At 44.6% G+C, this 19,518-nt stretch overlaps 1 protein-coding gene across 1 annotated transcript in view; it reads right to left on the bottom strand.

Annotated features, from left to right (window-relative positions):
* The window catches only part of CSMD2 (CUB and Sushi multiple domains 2), a 701,191-nt gene that overhangs the window by 38,423 nt on the left and 643,250 nt on the right, over positions 1-19,518 (bottom strand). Inside the window, 9 exon segments of the mRNA XM_075604612.1 lie at positions 2,748-2,921; positions 3,360-3,554; positions 3,736-3,921; positions 5,842-6,030; positions 6,913-7,059; positions 7,670-7,858; positions 11,930-12,043; positions 13,192-13,272; positions 14,481-14,626. Coding sequence (XP_075460727.1) covers positions 2,748-2,921; positions 3,360-3,554; positions 3,736-3,921; positions 5,842-6,030; positions 6,913-7,059; positions 7,670-7,858; positions 11,930-12,043; positions 13,192-13,272; positions 14,481-14,626 — 1,421 coding nt within the window.

The following is a 19,518-nucleotide window of genomic DNA, read 5'->3' as shown; positions in this document are numbered from 1 at the left end:
TGTGTGGTAATTCATTGATGGTGAGTTTATTGTATTAAATAATATACTTCTTGTGATGTATGGCGATTTGAGTGGCATTATTGTATTGTTAACATTGATTTGCAGCGTGTACATGCAGTTTACATGTTATGCTACATGTATACACTGTAAATGCAATGTTTTATGAGGCATGTGAGCCTACAGATTGAATGATTAAATGGAATTTGGTTAGGCAATTGGTTTTTATTTCACTGAGGATGTTATGCATAACTGTTGTAGGCATTGCAGGATGGCTTCACCCCTTAATTACCTTTCAGGTTAGTACCCGATAAGGTGATTAAGGGGTTCAGTGTTATGTTAATGCTATTCAAATGTTGTGGCTATTTCTAATGTTGGCAACGGACCCCAAGGATGATGCTGGCGACGGAGACTTCTTATTGATGAGGTTAGTACAATTTTCTTTACATTTTAACGTTATTGAATGTGTTTAATAATGGCCAAATAATGTATTATCCCTATGTGGATAATAGTTATTTGGCACATTATTGTACTGTATGTGCTGGGGGAGGGGGTATTAGGCCCAAGGGTATTTGGTAGGACTCCCCTGTGGGTATTGGGTGAGGGTGGTTGGGGGGCTTTGTGGGGGAGGGTATGTGGGTGATGGTGGCTTAACCCCTTAATAACTGTAGCGGTTAATAACCGCTATGGTGATTAAGGGGTTAGGGGACATTAATTTGGATGTTGTAATTCTTGTGTTTGTTTTGCAGAAGCGGATGGGGCATGGGCAGGATGAAGATGAGGATGGCCTTCATCGTGGCAGTGGGACATGGGTGAGTGCTATATGTATTTAAAGTCTTTATTGTTGTGTATGTATTGTAAATGGACAACTGCACTATTATCCATTTGTGGATAATAGTCATTCTGCCCATTACTATACTGTATGTTGTGTATTGATGCTATGTTTATTGGGGGCATTTGTCCCCAATAAACATGCTACTATGCGTTAACCCCTTCATTGCCTTAGCGGCTATCCGCTATGGTAATGAAGCAGCATTAATGTATTTTAATAATATTGTGCGGAAGCAGGAGGCCCCCTGAGCTGAAGCGCATTTATTTGTGGCTCAGAGACCCCCTGCCTCCCGAGTTACAGGCCCCGGTTTGGGCCATCGGTTACAGTGTGGACGCCATGTTTATTGCGGGGACGCTATAAACATGGCGGCGACACTGCCACCCGATGACACATACCGGGGCCTGTAACTCGGGAAGCAGGGGGTCCCTGCTCCACAAAGCAATGCGGTTCAGCTCAGGGGACCCCCTGCTCACTGTACAGTATAATTAAAAAGACATTCATGCTGCTTCATTACCGTTGCACATAGCCGCCAAGGTAAGGAACGAGTCTTTATTGATGTGTGTGTGTTTTATTTATACTGTACATGTGCAGAGGGTCTCCGGAGCAGAACAGCGTTGGTTTGAGGTCCGGGGACCCCCTGCCCCCCGAGATACAGGCCCCTTTATGGGGTGCCGGTATCCCTCTGGTTTGTTTACAGGTCGCGGTCACGTGATCGGGACCTTGAAACGCCGAGGGATACCGGCACCTCATAAAGGGGCCTGTATCTCGGGGGGCAGGGGGTCCCCGGACCTCAAACCAACGCGGTTCAGCTCCGAAGACCCCCTGCACATGTACACTATGAATAAAAGTTGTTTTTAAATACTTTTTTTGGTGCCGAAGTTTGCGCTGAGAGAGCGGCTTGTCTCTCTCAGCTGAAAACATCTATCGGCACCAAAGGCTTATCGGGAGCCTTATCGGGAGCCAGGCTGTATCGCCACAGCTCATCGGCAGCTTTGCTTTCGCAGTGCTTCAGCAGGGATCGGAAGGATTCGGCCCTTACTGAATACTGCGAGGGCAAATCGCCCCAAAAAAACATTTTCGCAATTCGTGCCGAAAATTTTGTATCGGGGCTTACTGCATGAGGCCCTAAGTGACAGAAGGAGTTTATTATTTACAGTCTTTGTATAAAGGCAGTTTTGGAGCAAAACCGGGACATTTTCACCCTCCACCTACAGTATGTATGAAAGCATTTTGCTCCAATTTTGCCCTGTCTGCCCCAGTTTGCACCTTGGGGAGCGTCAGTAGGAGGGGTTGGGGAGGAGTTACATAGGGCACAGATTATAATGAGATGTATCACATTCTGTGTCTGTTCCAGCTTGCACCTTGGGGAGCGTCAGTAGGAGGGGTTGGGGAGGAGTTACATAGGGCACAGATTATAATGAGATGTATCACATTCTGTGTCTGCGCCATTCGGTTTCCTTTTATTTGCCCCATAAAATTCTCTACATTGGAAGTGGCGTAATTATTACATTTACCGCAGCTCTTCTCCAAACAATAGAGCCGTGCGTCAGCACACATTTTTCTCTACAGTGATACATAGACCCCAACGTGTTTCTATGGATCAGGAAGTGTCACATATTCACATAGCAATACAAGGCCCATCAAGTGACGCATTGACAGTGACACATAGAGAATAGACCTATGACTCATCCACTCATCCACTCTCTCATCACAGGGTGGCACAGTGACACAAACAGAGGGTGCACTTAGAACCATCTGTCCCTTCCCCAGTGGGACGGCATGGGAGAAGACAGGTCCTCTCCACCTGTAAGAAGAGAGTCGTTTCCTCCTCCCTGTAGGCTGATACACAGAAAATCATCATGACTCTACAGACAATCCCAATAAGTAGAAAGTTATCCCACATGCCCCAGACACTCACCCAGGCACTTCACCTCCTGTCCGCTCCACAAACCATTGGCCATGCACTCCCGCACGCGGGACCCCACCAGAGTGTAACCACTGTTACAGGCAAAGATGGCAGTGGCCCCGTATTGAGTTAACATCCCGATCTTGTTCCCATTGGCTGGAGTTGGTAGGTCACCGCAGGAGATAACTGAAAGACAATTCCCATTACAAGAATGATGTCACCAAGGCCTGCATCCAATCAAAGCCCCTTTAACCAATTATATACAGAATCCAATCAATATAATTATTGAGAAATGGGCCATATTATACCTGTAATTAATCTACTGCATACTGTACAATCAGTTCTGTTATACTATACCACAACACACAGTGACACAGTGTTATGGGTACATTGACCCAGTTTTGCAAACACTGTGACAATGTTACTACAACACCATGACACAGTATTACTAATGCAGTGATAATGTTACTAAACATACTGTAATGCCATTATTACTGACACATGATAACACAATGTTATTGGCACACATTTATAGTATTGCTAACACAAATTTACCCAGTGATACAATGTTAGACAGTGGTATAATGGCACAGTGTTATCTAGTGATACAGTGTCTAGTCTTACTGTTACAGGTGGGCAGGTTCTCTCCCACACTCCACGTCCCATTGGCCTGGCAGCGGATGATGCGGGGTCCCACATAGTAATACCCTGGGTCACAGATCAGCATGAGTTCAGCATCATACTGGTACTGTGACCTGTGGATCAGACGCCAGCGGCCGTGCTCCATGTTTACACTGCCGATATCAGGGCAGGTGACAGCTGGGAGAAAGAGAGCAGAGCACAGGCTGAGTGGGGAGCAAACACAATCTAGATTGCCCTGTCCTATATCTCTTCCACCACCTGTCCCTTTCCTGTCACATAAGGGAACACGAGGACTTCATGAAATGCTGAACCTCTGGCATGTGGTTCAGGGGTCCATGCTGCTCAGTGATATACTCACCCACACACTGCTGGGGATTGTTGCCATTACTCCAGTGTCCAGAGGGCAGACACTCTGCAGTGTAGTCTTCGGGAGTCAGGAGGTGGTGCCCCTCATAACACTCATACACAGCCTTGGTGCTGACCGTGTACTCCTTACCAAACACTGCCCCATTCTTAGGGGCTACAGGGACTCCACAGAAGATAGCTGTGAGGAAGGGGGAGAGATGACAGACTGAACACAATGTACAAGATTTCCTATCTCTTACCATGACTTCACAACCTCTTCAGCACTGGAGGCTTTGCTAACCACTACGAACAAACAACTACTGCTCATGCTTAGGATAAGCAAGAAATCCAGCCAGGGTAACCAGTGCAAACAGAATCTCACAGAAAGTGGCATGTCTCACTAGGTAAGATTATTACATTTACTGTATATTTCATCTGTTAATTTTTAGATTCCATTGTCTAGGCTATGAAGGGATATGTTAGTGCACAAGGGGGAAATCGGACTGCAGTCAAGAAATAATCTGTTCCCCTTTCCTCTTGAAGTTCATACTGGTCCTTGAGAAGTGTAGACTCGTAGTAGGTTGTGAGACCTTTTAATGGAGCAAATATAATAGTAATAGTTCCCCATAGCTCCATAATGGTGTATCTGAAACCTCACAGGTTTCGTCTTCCTATGTGTACAGTGTTACCTCTATGGATAAACTGTTTCTTCTCAGATCTTGCAGTGAGTCTCCTGCTAGATTCTCCTTCCTCTACATCAATATAAAGATGTATACTGTATATCACATAGCCAATTACTCAAAAAGTTTGAACAGGAAATACCGTCTTTATCTCTCAACAACTTTGTAACATGTATATTACATGCACAAACACAGGCGAATAGGGATTCAATGACCCTCCTAAGGCCTAGCAGGTCCTGCAGCTGATCAGGGAGCCATGCAGCTCGCAGTCGCAGGTAATTTAGTGGCTGGATTTGGGAAGGGGACACCCGGCGCCTCAAATTGAAATGATAATTATGACCGTGACAGTCTGGTCTGGAAGGGGAGCTGAGAGAGATCTCAGAGTCTAGACTGGAAGCCGCGCAGAATTCCAATGCAACGTGGAGGTTAGAATGATGGGAGCAGAATACAGACTTTCAAAAACAGACATCTTGGAAGGGACGAAGAAAATGTTATAACGACAGAACCAGTGAAACACAAGTCTGGAATTCAGGCTCATATACTTGGCATTAAGGTACTACACAGGTTGGAGTACCGAGTGAGACATTGTTCCTTGAGTGGGGTTTCATAGAATAGAAGGATATATTTTGGCTACATTTTGAAGTCATAATAAAATGAATATATTGTTTTACCTAATTATATTTCTAATAATGTGTATCAACAAGCAGTAATAGTCAACATAGAAATAGTAAGAGATGCTACTAGGAGTATGACAGAAAAGGTTACTAAATGTTTATTTTAAAGTACACAAGGTAAGTTATGGCGACTAAAAAAAGTTACAAAACGCTCAGCCGTACAGTATACAGCAAAGATAAAAGAACACGTATGAGCATATTCACATCTCAGACAAGTCCACAAATCTGCCTCACCCCATAGTCACTCAGCATACAATGTTTCCACTGCAGTCAGGGATTCTGGGTAATGACATGCAAATGAGCACGGAGTGTAGCAAAAGGTAACACAATGTGAGGGCTCATTTGCATGTCATTACCCAGAATCCCTGGCTGCAGTGGAAGCATTGTATGCTGACTGACTATGGAAAAAGACAGATTTATGGAACTGTCTGAGATGTGAATGTGCTGAAAAATGTTTACTTATTTTAAAGTATTAATACTAAGTATGGGCCTTTTTCAGTTGTTTTATACAGAGGGCGTTTTGCCTGAAATTATGCTGCTTGTTCCATTAAGTGAGTGACATGATTAATGCAGCTTCAACGACTATCACAGAGGCTCATTTCCCAATCCCCCTAGTATTACATTTGTTTATTCGTCCTATTGTACTTTTCTATGAGCTTCAATACAAAACACATAATATTTCTATATGTAGCACCCTTGTCATATGTATAGTGCAGCCATTGTTTGGGATCTCTGCTTTTTTGGGGGGTGTTTACATTGACTCACCCTGGCACAGTGGCACCTCCGAATTCCAGTCAAAGTAGCCCTGAGGGCGACTTAAACAGGTGGCCGAGCTCATTCCGATCAGCCGGTAGCCCATGTTGCAGTTAAACCGTATGACTCCCCCGGGAGGGCTGGTGACTGGCCCCAGTACTGAGCCATGGACTGGGGGCCGTGGGAGGCCGCAGTAGGAAGCTAGAGAAAAAACACAGTGAAGATAGAGGAGCCCAGTCTGATGCGAGTGGGGGAATGATGAGTTGAGTGCTGTATCTATCCCTGCTGTATCAGAGAGGTCTGCAAAGCGGGGAGGGGGAACACAAACAGAGAGGGGGGAGTGGAGAAACAGACAGGGGGAGTGGAGAGAGAGAGGGGAGTGGGAAATTGTACTCCCGGGCAACGCCGGGTCTCTCAGCTAGTTGTTCCATATAAATTCTCCTATTACTCCAAATAACAGTTGCCTATAATTCATCCTATGACTTTGTACAACCGCTCCCTATAACTCCTCCTGTTACATTTACCCACTACATATAACTCCTCCTTTTACTCCATATAACCGCTCCCTATACTGTAACTCTTCCTATCGTGCCATATAACTGCTCCCTATAACTCCTCCTATTGTCCATATAAATCACACCCTATAACTCCTGCTCTTGCTCCATATAACTGCTCCCTATAATGCCACCTATTCCTCTATAAAATCACTCCCTATAACTCCCCCTATTGCTCAAAATAACCGCTCCCTATAGCTCCTTCTTTTGCTCCATATAACCACTCCCTATAAATCCCCCTATTGCTCCGTATAACTGCTCCCTATAAGTCCTCCTATTGTTTTATATAACCTCACTGTAACTCCTCCTATTCATCCATATAACCACTCCCTATACCTATTGCTTCATACATCGGCTCTCTATAACTCATCCTATGACTCCATATAACCTCTCCCTATAATTCCTCCTATTACTCCATATAACCTCTGCCTACTGTATAACTCCTCATATTGTTCCCTCTTAACTCCGCGTATTGCTCCCTATAACTTCTCCTATTGCTCCATATAACCGCTCCCTGTCTCATCCTCACCTGAGTACCGGATCTTGAAGCCCTTCCTGCTGTAGGCATGGTCAGATGTCCAACGGAGATACACTTTGTTCCCAGAGCTGGTGATGGTCAGAGGAGCCGAGTAGTTGCCGCTCAGGGACATGAGAAGCGGTCCCTGCCCAGAAGGACCTAAGAGGAACAGAGAGTATTTTCCAGGAGCACTGTGAGTGCAGGCTGGTGGAGGCCTACATAGAAAGACCACTTCTGGGGAGCAGACAGGTGGAGGGACAGAGGGAGGCAGGAAATACATAAGCCCTTATTCTGTAAGGTGTGATAGTGCAGATGACGTGCTATCGCATGAAAAGCCTCATTAAAGTCAACGGGACTTTTCATGCAATAGCACGTCATCTGCACTATCACACCTACAGAATATGGGCTATAGACGCTGTGATACCAGTTATCATCTGTACTCTTAATTAAACTGATGTTTATCTCAACATCGATTACTGCCATGATGAATTAGAAGCTTTTAATATGGCATCTTAAAGCTGACATTTTGATTAAACAAATACATTTAAGGAAAGGTTAAAATGACCTCCTGTCAGTTCCTCTTGATAAAGGCTGGTCGTAGCCCCATGTTTATTTGCCGTATTAATATCACCTTATCTGCTTTTATCTCGATTTGCCTCTGCCCTCTTCCTTATATATCTATATTTCTGGAACCAAGCTCTGAAGGGGTTAATAAGAGGCACCCAGGTACAGGGTCGAGGTGATCCTCTGCTGGTCACCCTCCGCTCACCATCAAATATGTCAAACTCGTCATACTGCTTCTCGCTCAGGAAATACTCCACGTTCAGGGTCACATTGTATCCGGGCTCCACTTTAATCAGCCAGGCGCAGGTCTGGAAGTGAGGGTACGTGCCTGGGAAACTCTGGCTGAGGATCACTCCTGTGGAGTCTGTCAGAACCTCATTGGCTGGACAGTGCACTGCAGGAGGAAGAGGTCAGCTCAGCACCATTTACCATAAAGCAGAATTACAGACTTTCCTATACACCAGTGGTGGCCAACCCGTGGCCCAGGATTTGGAACGGCCGTGCCCATTCCCAGCCCTCTTCCCTCTACGCCAGTGCACTCGACCCAAAAATTGGGCCCAACCTCTGCATTCTGCCCGCGGGGCCCCAGCTTCCCCCTGGCACGGGAACGGAGGTTGTTCCACACCCCCAAGTTAAAATTCTTTGAGGTAGGGGGGGAATTGTGTGAGAGAGGAGGAAGGGGGGGGGGTGATTGAGTGAGAGGAGGAGGGATTGAGTAAGAGGAGGGGGGTGGGGAATTAAGTGAGAGGAGGAGGGGGGATTGAATGAGAGGAGGAGGTGGGCGGATTGAGTGAGAGGTGAAGGGGGAATTGAGTGAGGAGGGGGGGAATTGAGTGAGGAAGATGGGGGGGGGATTGAGTGAGAGGTGGAGGGGGAATTGAGTGAGAGGAGGGGGGGAATTGAGTGAGGAGGATGGGGGGGGATTGAGTGAGAGGTGGAAGGGGAAAATAAAGAGGTGGGAGGGAATTGAGTGAAAGGAGGGGGAATTGAGTGAGAGGTGGGGGGGGGGGGGAAATAAGTAAAAGGTGGAGGGGGGAATTCAGTGAGAGAAGGAGGGGGATTGAGTGAGAGGAGGAGGGTGGGATTGATAGAGAGGAGAAGGATTTGGATTGAGTGAGAGAGGAGGAGAGGTGGAGAAATGAGTGAGAGGAGTAAGGGGGAACTTGAGAGTAAGGAGGAGGGGGGAATTGAGTGAGAGAAGGGGGTGGGGAATTAAGTGAGAGGAGGAGGGGGATTGAATGAGAGGAGGAGGGGGTGGATTGAGAGAGAGAGGTGGAGGGGGAAATAAGAAAGGGGTGTAGGGGGAATTGAGTTATAGGAGGATAGAATTGAGTGAGGGGAGGAGAGGGGAATTGAGTGAGAGGAGGGGGAAATGAGTGAAAGGAGGAGGGGGGAATTGAGTGAGAGATGGGGGGCGAATTAAGTGAGAGGAGGGGGATTGAGTGAGTGGAGGGGGGAATTCAGTGTGAGAAGGAGGGGAATTGAGTGAGAGGAGGAGGGGGGATTGAGTGAGAGGAGGAGTGGGGGATTGAGTGAGAGGTGGAAGGGGAAAATAAGAAAGCGATGGGGGGGAATTCAGTGAAAGGAGGAGGGGAATTGTGTAAGAGGTGGGAGGGGGGAATTAAGTGAGATGGGGGAAGTGAGAGGATTAGTTTGAGGATTGAGTGAGAGAAGGAAGGGGAAATTGAGTGAGTTGGTGGGGGAAGTAAGTGAGAGGAGGAGGGGAATTGAGTGAGAAAAGGGGAGAACTGAGTGATGAGGAGTGGGTATTGAGAGAAAGGAGGAGGTGGAATTTAGAGAAAGGAGGAAGGGGAATTGAGTGAGAGATGGAGGGGGGAATTGAGTAAGAGGTGAAGGGAGAATTCAGTCAAAGGAGGTGGGGGGTAATTAAGTGAGAGGAGGAGGGGGGAATTAAGTAAGATGTGGAGGGGGGAATAGAGTGATACGTGGTGGGGGGAATTGAGTGAGAGGTGAAGTGGGAGAATATAAATCAGAGAAGGATGGGGAATTGAGTGAGAGGAGGGGGAGATTTTAGAGAAAAAGGAGGGGGAACTGAGTGGGGAGGAGGGGATATTGAGAGAGAGGAGGTGGAATATGGAGAAAGGAAGGGGGGAATTGAGTGAGAGGAAGAGGGTTGAATTGAGTAAGAGGAGGAGTGGGGGTTGAGAGAGGAGGCGGGATTTAATAGAGAGGGGGAGGGGAGAATTGAGTGAGAGAGAAGGTGGGGATCTATAGAGAGGAGAAGGGGGTATTAAAGCTGCAGTTCAGTCTTTTTTTTACATTTTTTTTAAATTAATTTTTTTACTTCAATAGTTTCATGTGTGCAATCTCTAATTACCTAAAGAACTGTATAGCTGCCAGTCAATTCGTTCTCCATGTATTGATTGGCAAAATTTGGTGACATCATTAGTGAAGGGATCTGTTTTTCTTCTGCTTCTTTCTCTCAGTGGAAGCTCATGAATATTCATGAGCAATCCTGCACTGACATGTGCTAGAGGGAGGGCAGGGCTGACAAAGGGGTGTGCCAGAGCTTGTGACAGGACATGAAGGGGCAGTGCCTTAGCAAATGGCTGTTAAAATAGAATACAAGAAAATTGGTCTTTCAAAAACGCTAAAAGTATTTTTTCTTACTACAGAACTGATTTATTAAAAAAAACAGACATGCAGGATATTGACTGAACTGCAGCTTTACGTGAGGTGAGGGGGGGGGGGGGCAGTAGGACAGTGGCCCGCAAAAACATTTGTGCCCATTTACTGCATCGGCACGAGAATATGGAAAAGAAGTGTCCCTGGAGGAGACAATCAAACTCTCGCTCAGCCAGAATAAGTAGTATAGCTACAAACAGGGGTAATTAATGGCAGTAGACAAGGGAGAGAGAAAGGAAAACCCATTAAGTGTTGCGCACTAATTAGCGATTGTGGAAACAGGATAATATGGATAGTGATGAGAAGCTAAACATTTTATTTTTAATATGAATGCTGGATAAAATAAGTGGGTGCATCAAATATACACATACAACATACACAGTGTGTCTAGAACCATCTGATGTGTAAATTGACATCATTTGTCTTGCAGGGATACAAATAATAAGGTCCCGTTTATTAGGGATAGCAGTGACTAAATGTAACAAGAACAGTGAGTATGGTTAGAAAAACAGCTTATTAAAAAGAAAAATAGCAAATCTATTGTTTAACAGAGAAAACCCAGTCTGGGGGGTCGGGTAGCAAGCCGTGTGCTTCAAATTGTAATGCCAGCAGTGAGCTTAATGCGAAGTGCAACTCAAAAAGGTAATAAACAGGATTAGATCCCTCTGTGTCCACTGGGGCACAGTCCCACAGATACAGCCACTTGTAGAGCTACTAAGGCTAAACTGATATGTATGCTAGTACAGGGGTGTTCAATTCCAGTCCTCAAGCCCCCGCCCAACAAGTCAGGTCTTCAGGATATCCCAGCTTCAGCACAGGTCGCTCAGTCCCTGCATCAGCACAGGTGGCTCAATCAGAGGCTCAGTTTTTGACTGAGTCTCTGATTGAACCACCTGTGCTGAAGCTGGGATATGTTGGGGGGGGGGTGGCTTGAGGACTGAAGTTGAGCACCCCTGTATAGTCATTATAGTAGCGGCAAGGAGGGGTGAATATATCAAGAGGAGAAAAAGATAGGAAGAAATGGTCCCTATAAGAGCTAGTCTGAGGTACTAGGTACAGTATCTCCTTAAACAACACGGATCAATAAAGCTGCAGAGTGGGAGGGAGGACGCTGGTAACTAGCATGTGGTCATCTCTCAACGTGTCCCGCTTAGGTCTGCCCCCAAGGTTGGTCACTGATGGATGATGTCAGCGATATGCGAGCACCGACTAGCACGGTTCGCGTGTAACACGCTTCTTCCTGAGTCACGCCTGAAAAAAAAGTTCACCACCCCTGCTATACACTCACCCAACAGTGCACTGCAGGAGGAAGAGATTAGCTCAACATGAGTTACTATGTATCAGTGTAACACGCTCCCTATGCGCTCACCCATTGCAGTGCAAATAACACAATGTTAACGCGGCACACCTGTGTCTTCTAGGTGCATGAACGGGTGACAAACAGGGATCTCTTTCTTCACTTGTTAAACTGTATACTATTTTGGTCACAGAAAGGTATTTGCCGATATTTACTAAGCAGTGCTCTTCCATAAAACACCTTCAAGCACCGGAAAGTGTCTTATGGAATAGCACCGTTTAGTCAATGTGGGCCATTCTCTTAAAAAAAATATTCAGCAAAGAGAGTTTACTGTTTAGGATAAATACTGCTGTAAAAGATTTACTCCCCGGTCCGTTAAGGAAGGCCACTATAGTGATTTTTCCTAGAGTGTTGAATAATAACTCTAGCCCGCTCACTGTAAGAGCTACAAGCTCCCAGTACTAAAGAGCAACCAGGGCATTCCTCAGAAGCAAACATTGGCCCCTGGAGATACCAGCTCACCTTCACAGGTAGGGGACGGGCCTTCAAACTGCAGGTGTGTTCCCAGCCGACAGGTCAGGATCTCAGGTCCAACCAGGGTGAAACCCGGGAGGCACTTGTACCGGACAATGTCACCTACAGTAAAAGATAGGAAATAATTAATGTCACGTAACAGAATGTCACGTAATGCTGTATAATGGAACGCGATGTAATAGAATGTCGCGTAATGCCATATAATGTAACGCTATGTAACAGAATGTCACGTAATGCCATATAATGGAACGCGATGTAATAGAATGTCGCGTAATGCCATATAATGTAACGCTATGTAATAGAATGTCACGTAAGGCTGTATAATGTAACGCTACGTAACAGAATGTCACGTAATGCCATATAATGTCCCTAGAATGTTAGGTATTGTCACAATGCCATATAATATAACACTATGTAATAGAATATTACTGTATGTGTTGTCACAATGTCATACAATGTAACAATGTAACACAAGGTAATATAATGTAAAACTTTAACTGCAGTATTTTTGTTTGTAACCAGTAGGTCCAGTGCTGAAAGGGTTAAGTAAGGGATTCAGAGTAAAGGACAGATGGCACTTGGGGCACTATGTATTAAGACATAACACCTTGATGTGCTGCACCATTTTTTTCTCCCACATGTTTTAGTTGTAAAAAATAAAAATAAACTATTAAACAATTTCCTGACATCTGCTCCTATTCCTCCTCCCTAACTCCCCCTATTCTCCATATAACTCCTGCATGATGTGGTGTAGCCACACCAGTGGCAACCAGCACCCTAAAAAAAAGTTTCAGAGATGGTTGTATACTGTACATTCTCTTTAAACGTATACGTTTTTCTTTTTTGATTCATATAACTGCTCCCACACTCCTCCTATTATTAACATTACCCAGATCCCATGCTGATGCACACGATTGTATCAAGGTGCTTTGTTCAAATGTTGCCAAGAGATACAAGGTGAAAATTCCTACTCCCAGGACCAGTTTGCACTGAAATTGCCTTTAAACCTGGACCTTTCAGATTTGCACATCAGTAACATAGGTTCAGAATAAGCAAATCACACCCTCACCCATCTGTAAGTCTCTCAATACACCAGTTAGATTGGAATCTCTTCAGAGCAGGGACGATTTCCCCCCCATGTTTATATTTATGTAGTATAATAGTACTAATAATCCCTGTATTAGGTCTTGTATATTATCTGTGTAAAGCACTGTGTCTGGTGCTAGATAAATAAAAATGACAATACACACCCATGAGGAAGTCTTCGCTCCCAGAAAGAATCTCCCCATTGGGCACCGTGCTGGGGGGTTTGCATTTCCTGAGCCGATAACCTGAGAGAGAGGGGCAGGAAATCGGCGTCAGATCGGCTGGGAAGAAAACGGAGCAGGAGGCAAATGTACCAGAGAGCATGAAAACCAGCTCTGCATGAGGAAAGAGGGCATCACCTCCGCTCATGATGAGTGGAGACATTGGAGGACAGGATGGGGTTTAGTAAACATGGTAGAGAAAACAATGGAAACAGGTAAAAGATTGAAAATTAATGCATTACAACATAGGGGTGTTATTCTATCCACTCAAAAAGAAAACAGAAAAGTGAATACATGGAATATACATTGGGGGCTGTGTCTTATAAACATAGGAACAGAACAAAGAACACTACTTGTTGCATAAGTGGAAGTCCATCTTATAAACACATAAATAGAGATTTGTCCTATAGTGTACGTGCAGGAAAAAGATGCCCTATTTAGCAAAGTATGATGGGAGCTACTTTGTATTCACTCTGGAACCGAATCATTTAAAGTCAATCGTGTAATGAAATGGGAGAGATGAATCTGGCTTATGAAACTAGCAAGAAAATAAGTACAATACCAGTGTATTTGGAAGAATAGCATATCTATGCACCCCTGAGTTCCTACTGTTATCATTCGATACATTAGATCTGAGAGTGCATGCTATTTGGGTTCTATTTTCCCACGCTATCTTCCAGGAGGGGTACCTCTCTCTTTTGTTATACTATACCAGTGGCATATTCCACTACGGCTCTGCCGTATAAACTCAAAGTCCCGTCAAATAAATGGAATATGAGTTTGAGCTTGTGTCATAAAAGCAATCTATTCTATTTTGTGCCCAATGACCTGTAACCGCCCACATCCCTCGCTCTGCTCCCCAGAGGGTTGAACGGGCCATGTTTACTTGCAACACAACGTCTTCCCATCGTTAACACATCCTGTCCATGGTACTTAATCTCTCTGAAAACCTTCACGTAATGGATATTCCTTCTATGTCCGGGCAGAATGAGGCTTTACTACATTCGTTGTATGTTTTTTATTAGATCAAATGCGTTCCTGGTCAATAAAGCAGTGAAGGGTTTAACCCCTTCATTGCAACACAGAAACAAAGTATAACATCCAAGGGATTCATGCATTCACTGCTCTTATAGTAATATGGACTTGGGACTTTTCCCCAGGTCAGGAGTGTCCCAATATTATCCCCATCTCCTAATAAACACTTTGCTCATCTATAAACCCTTCTGACTGACCGTAGAAGTAGAGAGCGAAGATCCCTCCGTTGGCAGCATCGCTGTGGAAGCGGAGGAGCACCTGGTGGGAGGAGCTCAAAGTGAACCTCTTGGTGGAGCTGCTGGTGAAGACACCGAGCTGGGGGTCCGTCTGCTGGGGACCATCCCTGCAACACAGAGAGGCAGGAGACGAAGGTCAGAGTGGGCCAGGATCGGCCGTGAAATCGCAGGAAGGGTGATCATTGTAGTATATGACAAACAGTGACAATGCCAACTAACATTCTGCAATGTGATATTCTGCAGCGACACCTAGCACTGCAATACTCTGCACAATTACACCCAGTACGGCAATACTCTGCAGAATGACACCCAGCATTGCAATACTCTGCACAATTACACCCAGTATGGCAATACGCTGCAGAATTACACTCCACACTGCAATACTCTCCAGAATGACACCCAGCACTGCAATACACGGCACTGTAATACTTTTGTCTGCAGTGACACCCTGCAATGCAATACTCTGCAAAGCCATGCATGCTACTCCTTCAGTGAATGTATTAAATGAGAGCACTTTGCAGCTGAAAGTTGCTTTGTGCTATAACTGTGTGAGAAGCTGGGGTAGTGAGTTTGTGTGTGTGTGACAGTCTGTGTGTGTGTATATGAGAAAGTGTGTGAAAGACAATATATGAGAAACAGCGTGTGTGCTGGACAGTGCGTGTGAGAGTGTGAAAGTATGTGTGTGTGGGATAGAAATCTGGGATGTACAATACTCCTCAGGTCAATGAGAAAAAGTGACAGTTCCAGAAAACTGAGCAATTTGTCAGTGTCATGTGAAGGAAGCCCCTCTGTCGTGTCGTCCCCCCGCCCCCCCCCCCCCAATCACTGTATAGGCCTCAAGCCCCAGAGCTGGGGACACTTGACAGCATCCCTATCCCTTCCAATTAGCATCACTCGCTTTTTAAATTAGTGTTAACGAGCTGGCCTGCCACTTTCCATCAGCCACCTCCAGGCCTGACCTTCAGCAGAAAAAATCCACAATGTTAATTACACCAGGATCACTGCAATGCTGGAAGCTACAGGATGACCTCACAGTCAGTCACAAGACTGGGGTGAGAAACTCTAAAATAAGCCAAAATAGACTGCAAGTTTAACCTAATGCACTGCAGAGTGATGTCTTGCAGGCTCCCTCTAGTAGTGAGGGGGTTCCACCTACAATTTCATAGGTCATACCCGACTAATGACCATGGGGTTGGATCCTGTTACATCGACCCAGCTCATTATATTAACCCCTTTTGCTGTAAGAGGAGTATGTCCATGTTCTCCCCTACCTTCCCCACTTCCTCAACCTTCTTAAAGTCCCTCCAAAAGCCTCCAAAGTCACTCACCTCCCCAATCGCCTCCACTGTCCCCACTGTGAGACCGATCACCATGCCACCGACAAGACTAAATTCAGAGACCTGACCCCAACCCCTGCCCATCAACCAAGCAAGCTCTCAATGCATCTAACCCATAACCTGACCATAATGTTCCCACCCCTGTCCACTACAAAGACATTAACAATTACGCAATGCATGAAATGTTCCATATATAACCCCACCATTGTTTTACTAACTACTGTTCAGCAACCTGGATAAGGACGCATTATAAATGTTGTTATAAATAAATAAATGACTCTGCATACAATATAAAAGTAAGGATGTTTGCTGCACACCAAAGAAAAAGTAACAATAACTTGTGATACATTTACCGGTGCTCCTTAGACCCAGGGAAGACCTGCATTTTATCCAATATATCCAATGTAATTAATGGACAAGGGCACACAGATTTCAATCATAAAGAATTGATTGTGCCATTGAACACACAACGTTTTGGCCTGCTCTCCTTTCTCAAGTGAAGTGGCATTGCCACGTAAATTCTTACGAATTTAATAAATGCATTAAATAAATTCTTTATGATTGAAATCTGTGTGCCCTAGTCCATTAATGACTCTGCATACAATATGAAAGGATATATTTAAACAAATACAATCTGCAATTGTAGTATAGCAGATATACCCTGCTCAAGCGAATGAAGAGGGATTAGTACACCAAACAGTATAGAGGAGGGGTGGTGCTCACAGGGAATAGATAATAGACTAAGTGAGAGGAATGGCAGAATCCCTATATTGTGGCACTAAGAGAGTACACCCTAATTAAAACTTAATATTTATTGTGTAATCTTAAAATGAAACTGTTTGGAGTAACTATAAATGCAGGACAAATTATTAATTAAAATAATAAAAGACCGGAGGTGGGGTAGTACATAGGGTAATTATATATAAACCCTATTGTCAGTCTATTTAACCCTTTGATGGTTTATAAGTGTAGGAGAAGTGTCACACAGGTAAGTATGGTAAGGATACTGTAATATCACTAGTCCCTTGCAATCAAATCCTACAAGGAGGCTGAATGGGGATAGCCATAAGCTTACACAGAGTAAGAGGGGGGATGAATGAATCCTAGCTGCATAGATAAATATCTATGTCCAGAGCAGCCATGTATACAGCCCTAGCTCTATCTAAGTAGCTAACCTCTTACTCAATGGATATGGACACAGACTCTTTATTGAAACAAACTGACACTAAAGTCTGGGTGCTCTTGCTGCCCACGAATGCAGTCTACGAAGCACCCAGACGGTACACAAGCCTTCACCACTCCGATGAGCCGACGTCACGTAATGGTGACGTCAGACGTACCCTACGTACGTTTCACCGTGACGGGCTTCATCGCGGGCGGGTTCCAAGTGAATTTGTTAGGTTTTTATTCGCTCTTGTTGCCGAGGTAACCGATGCCATCTTTCCATTGGAGGTGGCTGACGGCCAATCGTAGCTCATTACGTGTAGACGCTCCCTCTAGAGGGGAGGGAGGTAGGAGGAAATGATTCCTCTGGATCGGCTGTAACTGTCAGCCAGTAATAGACATGTAGATTAAATTACTTATTTACAGCGGCGCATATGAAGGTATAATAATAGCGCAAATGAACTTGTATTGCATAACACACCGGAGGTGTATACATATAATGGGGATGTCACAATTAAAGCAATAGATGACCGTGTTGTATGTGTATAGCTACAGGTGATGAGGGAGCTCATTGATGCAGATATATTGGGCCACATAGCAGTAATCTTAGGCTATTCCCACCAAATATTCTTGAGGGAGCCCACCTGGAGACAGTGTCTGGAGTTATAGAAAGGGGGTGTATAGAAAACCCTCATTCATACCATTAGAAGTCAAAGTGGACAGAGTGAAAATCTACCTTGACTCCTTTTGCAGAAGTGTTTTGTCCCAGTTGCCCCCTCTACTAGTTGGTACAACTCTATCAATGCCTTGGAATAATAGGGATTTAGTATTGCCTTGAAGATACTCTCTCACATGTCTGGAGACTGGGGTGTCCGCACAGTTTTTGATGGAGCCAATATGCTCCAAAATGCGACGACGGAATTCCCCATCGGTTTTACCAACATATTGTACATTGCAACAACATGTGATCAAGTAGACAATTTTGGTGGATTTACAATTGAAGAAATCCCTAGTGATATATTCCTTGCCATTGCTGGTGTGTTTTTTACTGGCACTGATGCACTGACAAGCCTTACATGAACCACACGTGTAAGTTCCCTGTGGTTTGGGTGGAAGCCATGTGTACAGGGAATTGATTTTATTCTTAGCGAAATGGCTATGAACCAACACATCTTTGAGGTTACGTGACCGTCTGCTCACGATGGATGGCTTACTATTCAAAACTTCATTCAAGTCAGGATCTTGAAGTAATATGTGCCAATGTTTGGAGTAGATGTCTTTAATATTTCTCCATTGTGCACTATAGGTACCTATGAAGCGTACAAGTTTTTTGTCCTCAGATTTTGTCTTGCACTGCAGAAGTGATTCTCTTGGTGTCATTAATGCTCTATGGTATGCCTTTTTGATAGTCTTATGACTATACCCTCTTTGGAGAAATTTTTTATGCATCAATTCTGCATGTGATTTAAAATCATTAATGTCTGAGTAGTTTCTCCTAATACGTAGGAACTGTCCTGTGGGTATCCCCTTAACGAGGGACACAGGGTGATGACTATCTGCTCTAAGATAGCTATTCGTAGCTGTTTACTTAGTGTGGGTACTTGTCGTGATTAATCCATCTGCATTAATGCTAATGCAGAGATCCAGGAAAATTATGCTTTTGTCATTGATTTCGTGTGTAAGTCCCAAACCACAGGGAACTTACACGTGTGGTTCATGTAAGGCTTGTCAGTACATCAGTGCCAGTAAAAAACACACCAGCAATGGCAAGGAATATATCACTAGGGATTTCTTCAATTGTAAATCCACCAAAATTGTCTACTTGATCACATGTTGTTGCAATGTACAATATGTTGGTAAAACCGATAGGGAATTCCGTCGTCGCATTTTGGAGCATATTGGCTCCATCAAAAACTGTGCGGACACCCCAGTCTCCAGACATGTGAGAGAGTATCTTCAAGGCAATACTAAATCCCTATTATTCCAAGGCATTGATAGAGTTGTACCAACTAGTAGAGGGGGCAACTGGGACAAAACACTTCTGCAAAAGGAGTCAAGGTAGATTTTCACTCTGTCCACTTTGACTTCTAATGGTATGAATGAGGGTTTTCTATACACCCCCTTTCTATAACTCCAGACACTGTCTCCAGGTGGGCTCCCTCAAGAATATTTGGTGGGAATAGCCTAAGATTACTGCTATGTGGCCCAATATATCGGCATCAATGAGCTCCCTCATCACCTGTAGCTATACACATACAACACGGTCATCTATTTCTTTAATTGTGACATCCCCATTATATGTATACACCTCTGGTGTGTTATGCAATACAAGTTCATTTGCGCTATTATTATACCTTCATATGCGCCGCGGTAAATAAGTAATTTAATCTACATGTCTATTACTGGCTGACAGTTACAGCCGATCCAGAGGAATCATTTCCTCCTACCTCCCTCCCCTCTAGAGGGAGCATCTACACGTAATGAGCTACGATTGGCCG

Source organism: Ascaphus truei, chromosome 6, assembly GCF_040206685.1.
Source record: "Ascaphus truei isolate aAscTru1 chromosome 6, aAscTru1.hap1, whole genome shotgun sequence".
NCBI lineage: Eukaryota > Metazoa > Chordata > Amphibia > Anura > Ascaphidae > Ascaphus > Ascaphus truei.
The sequence above is the reverse complement of the archived record's forward strand: the minus strand, read 5'-3'. Positions and strand labels throughout refer to the sequence as shown.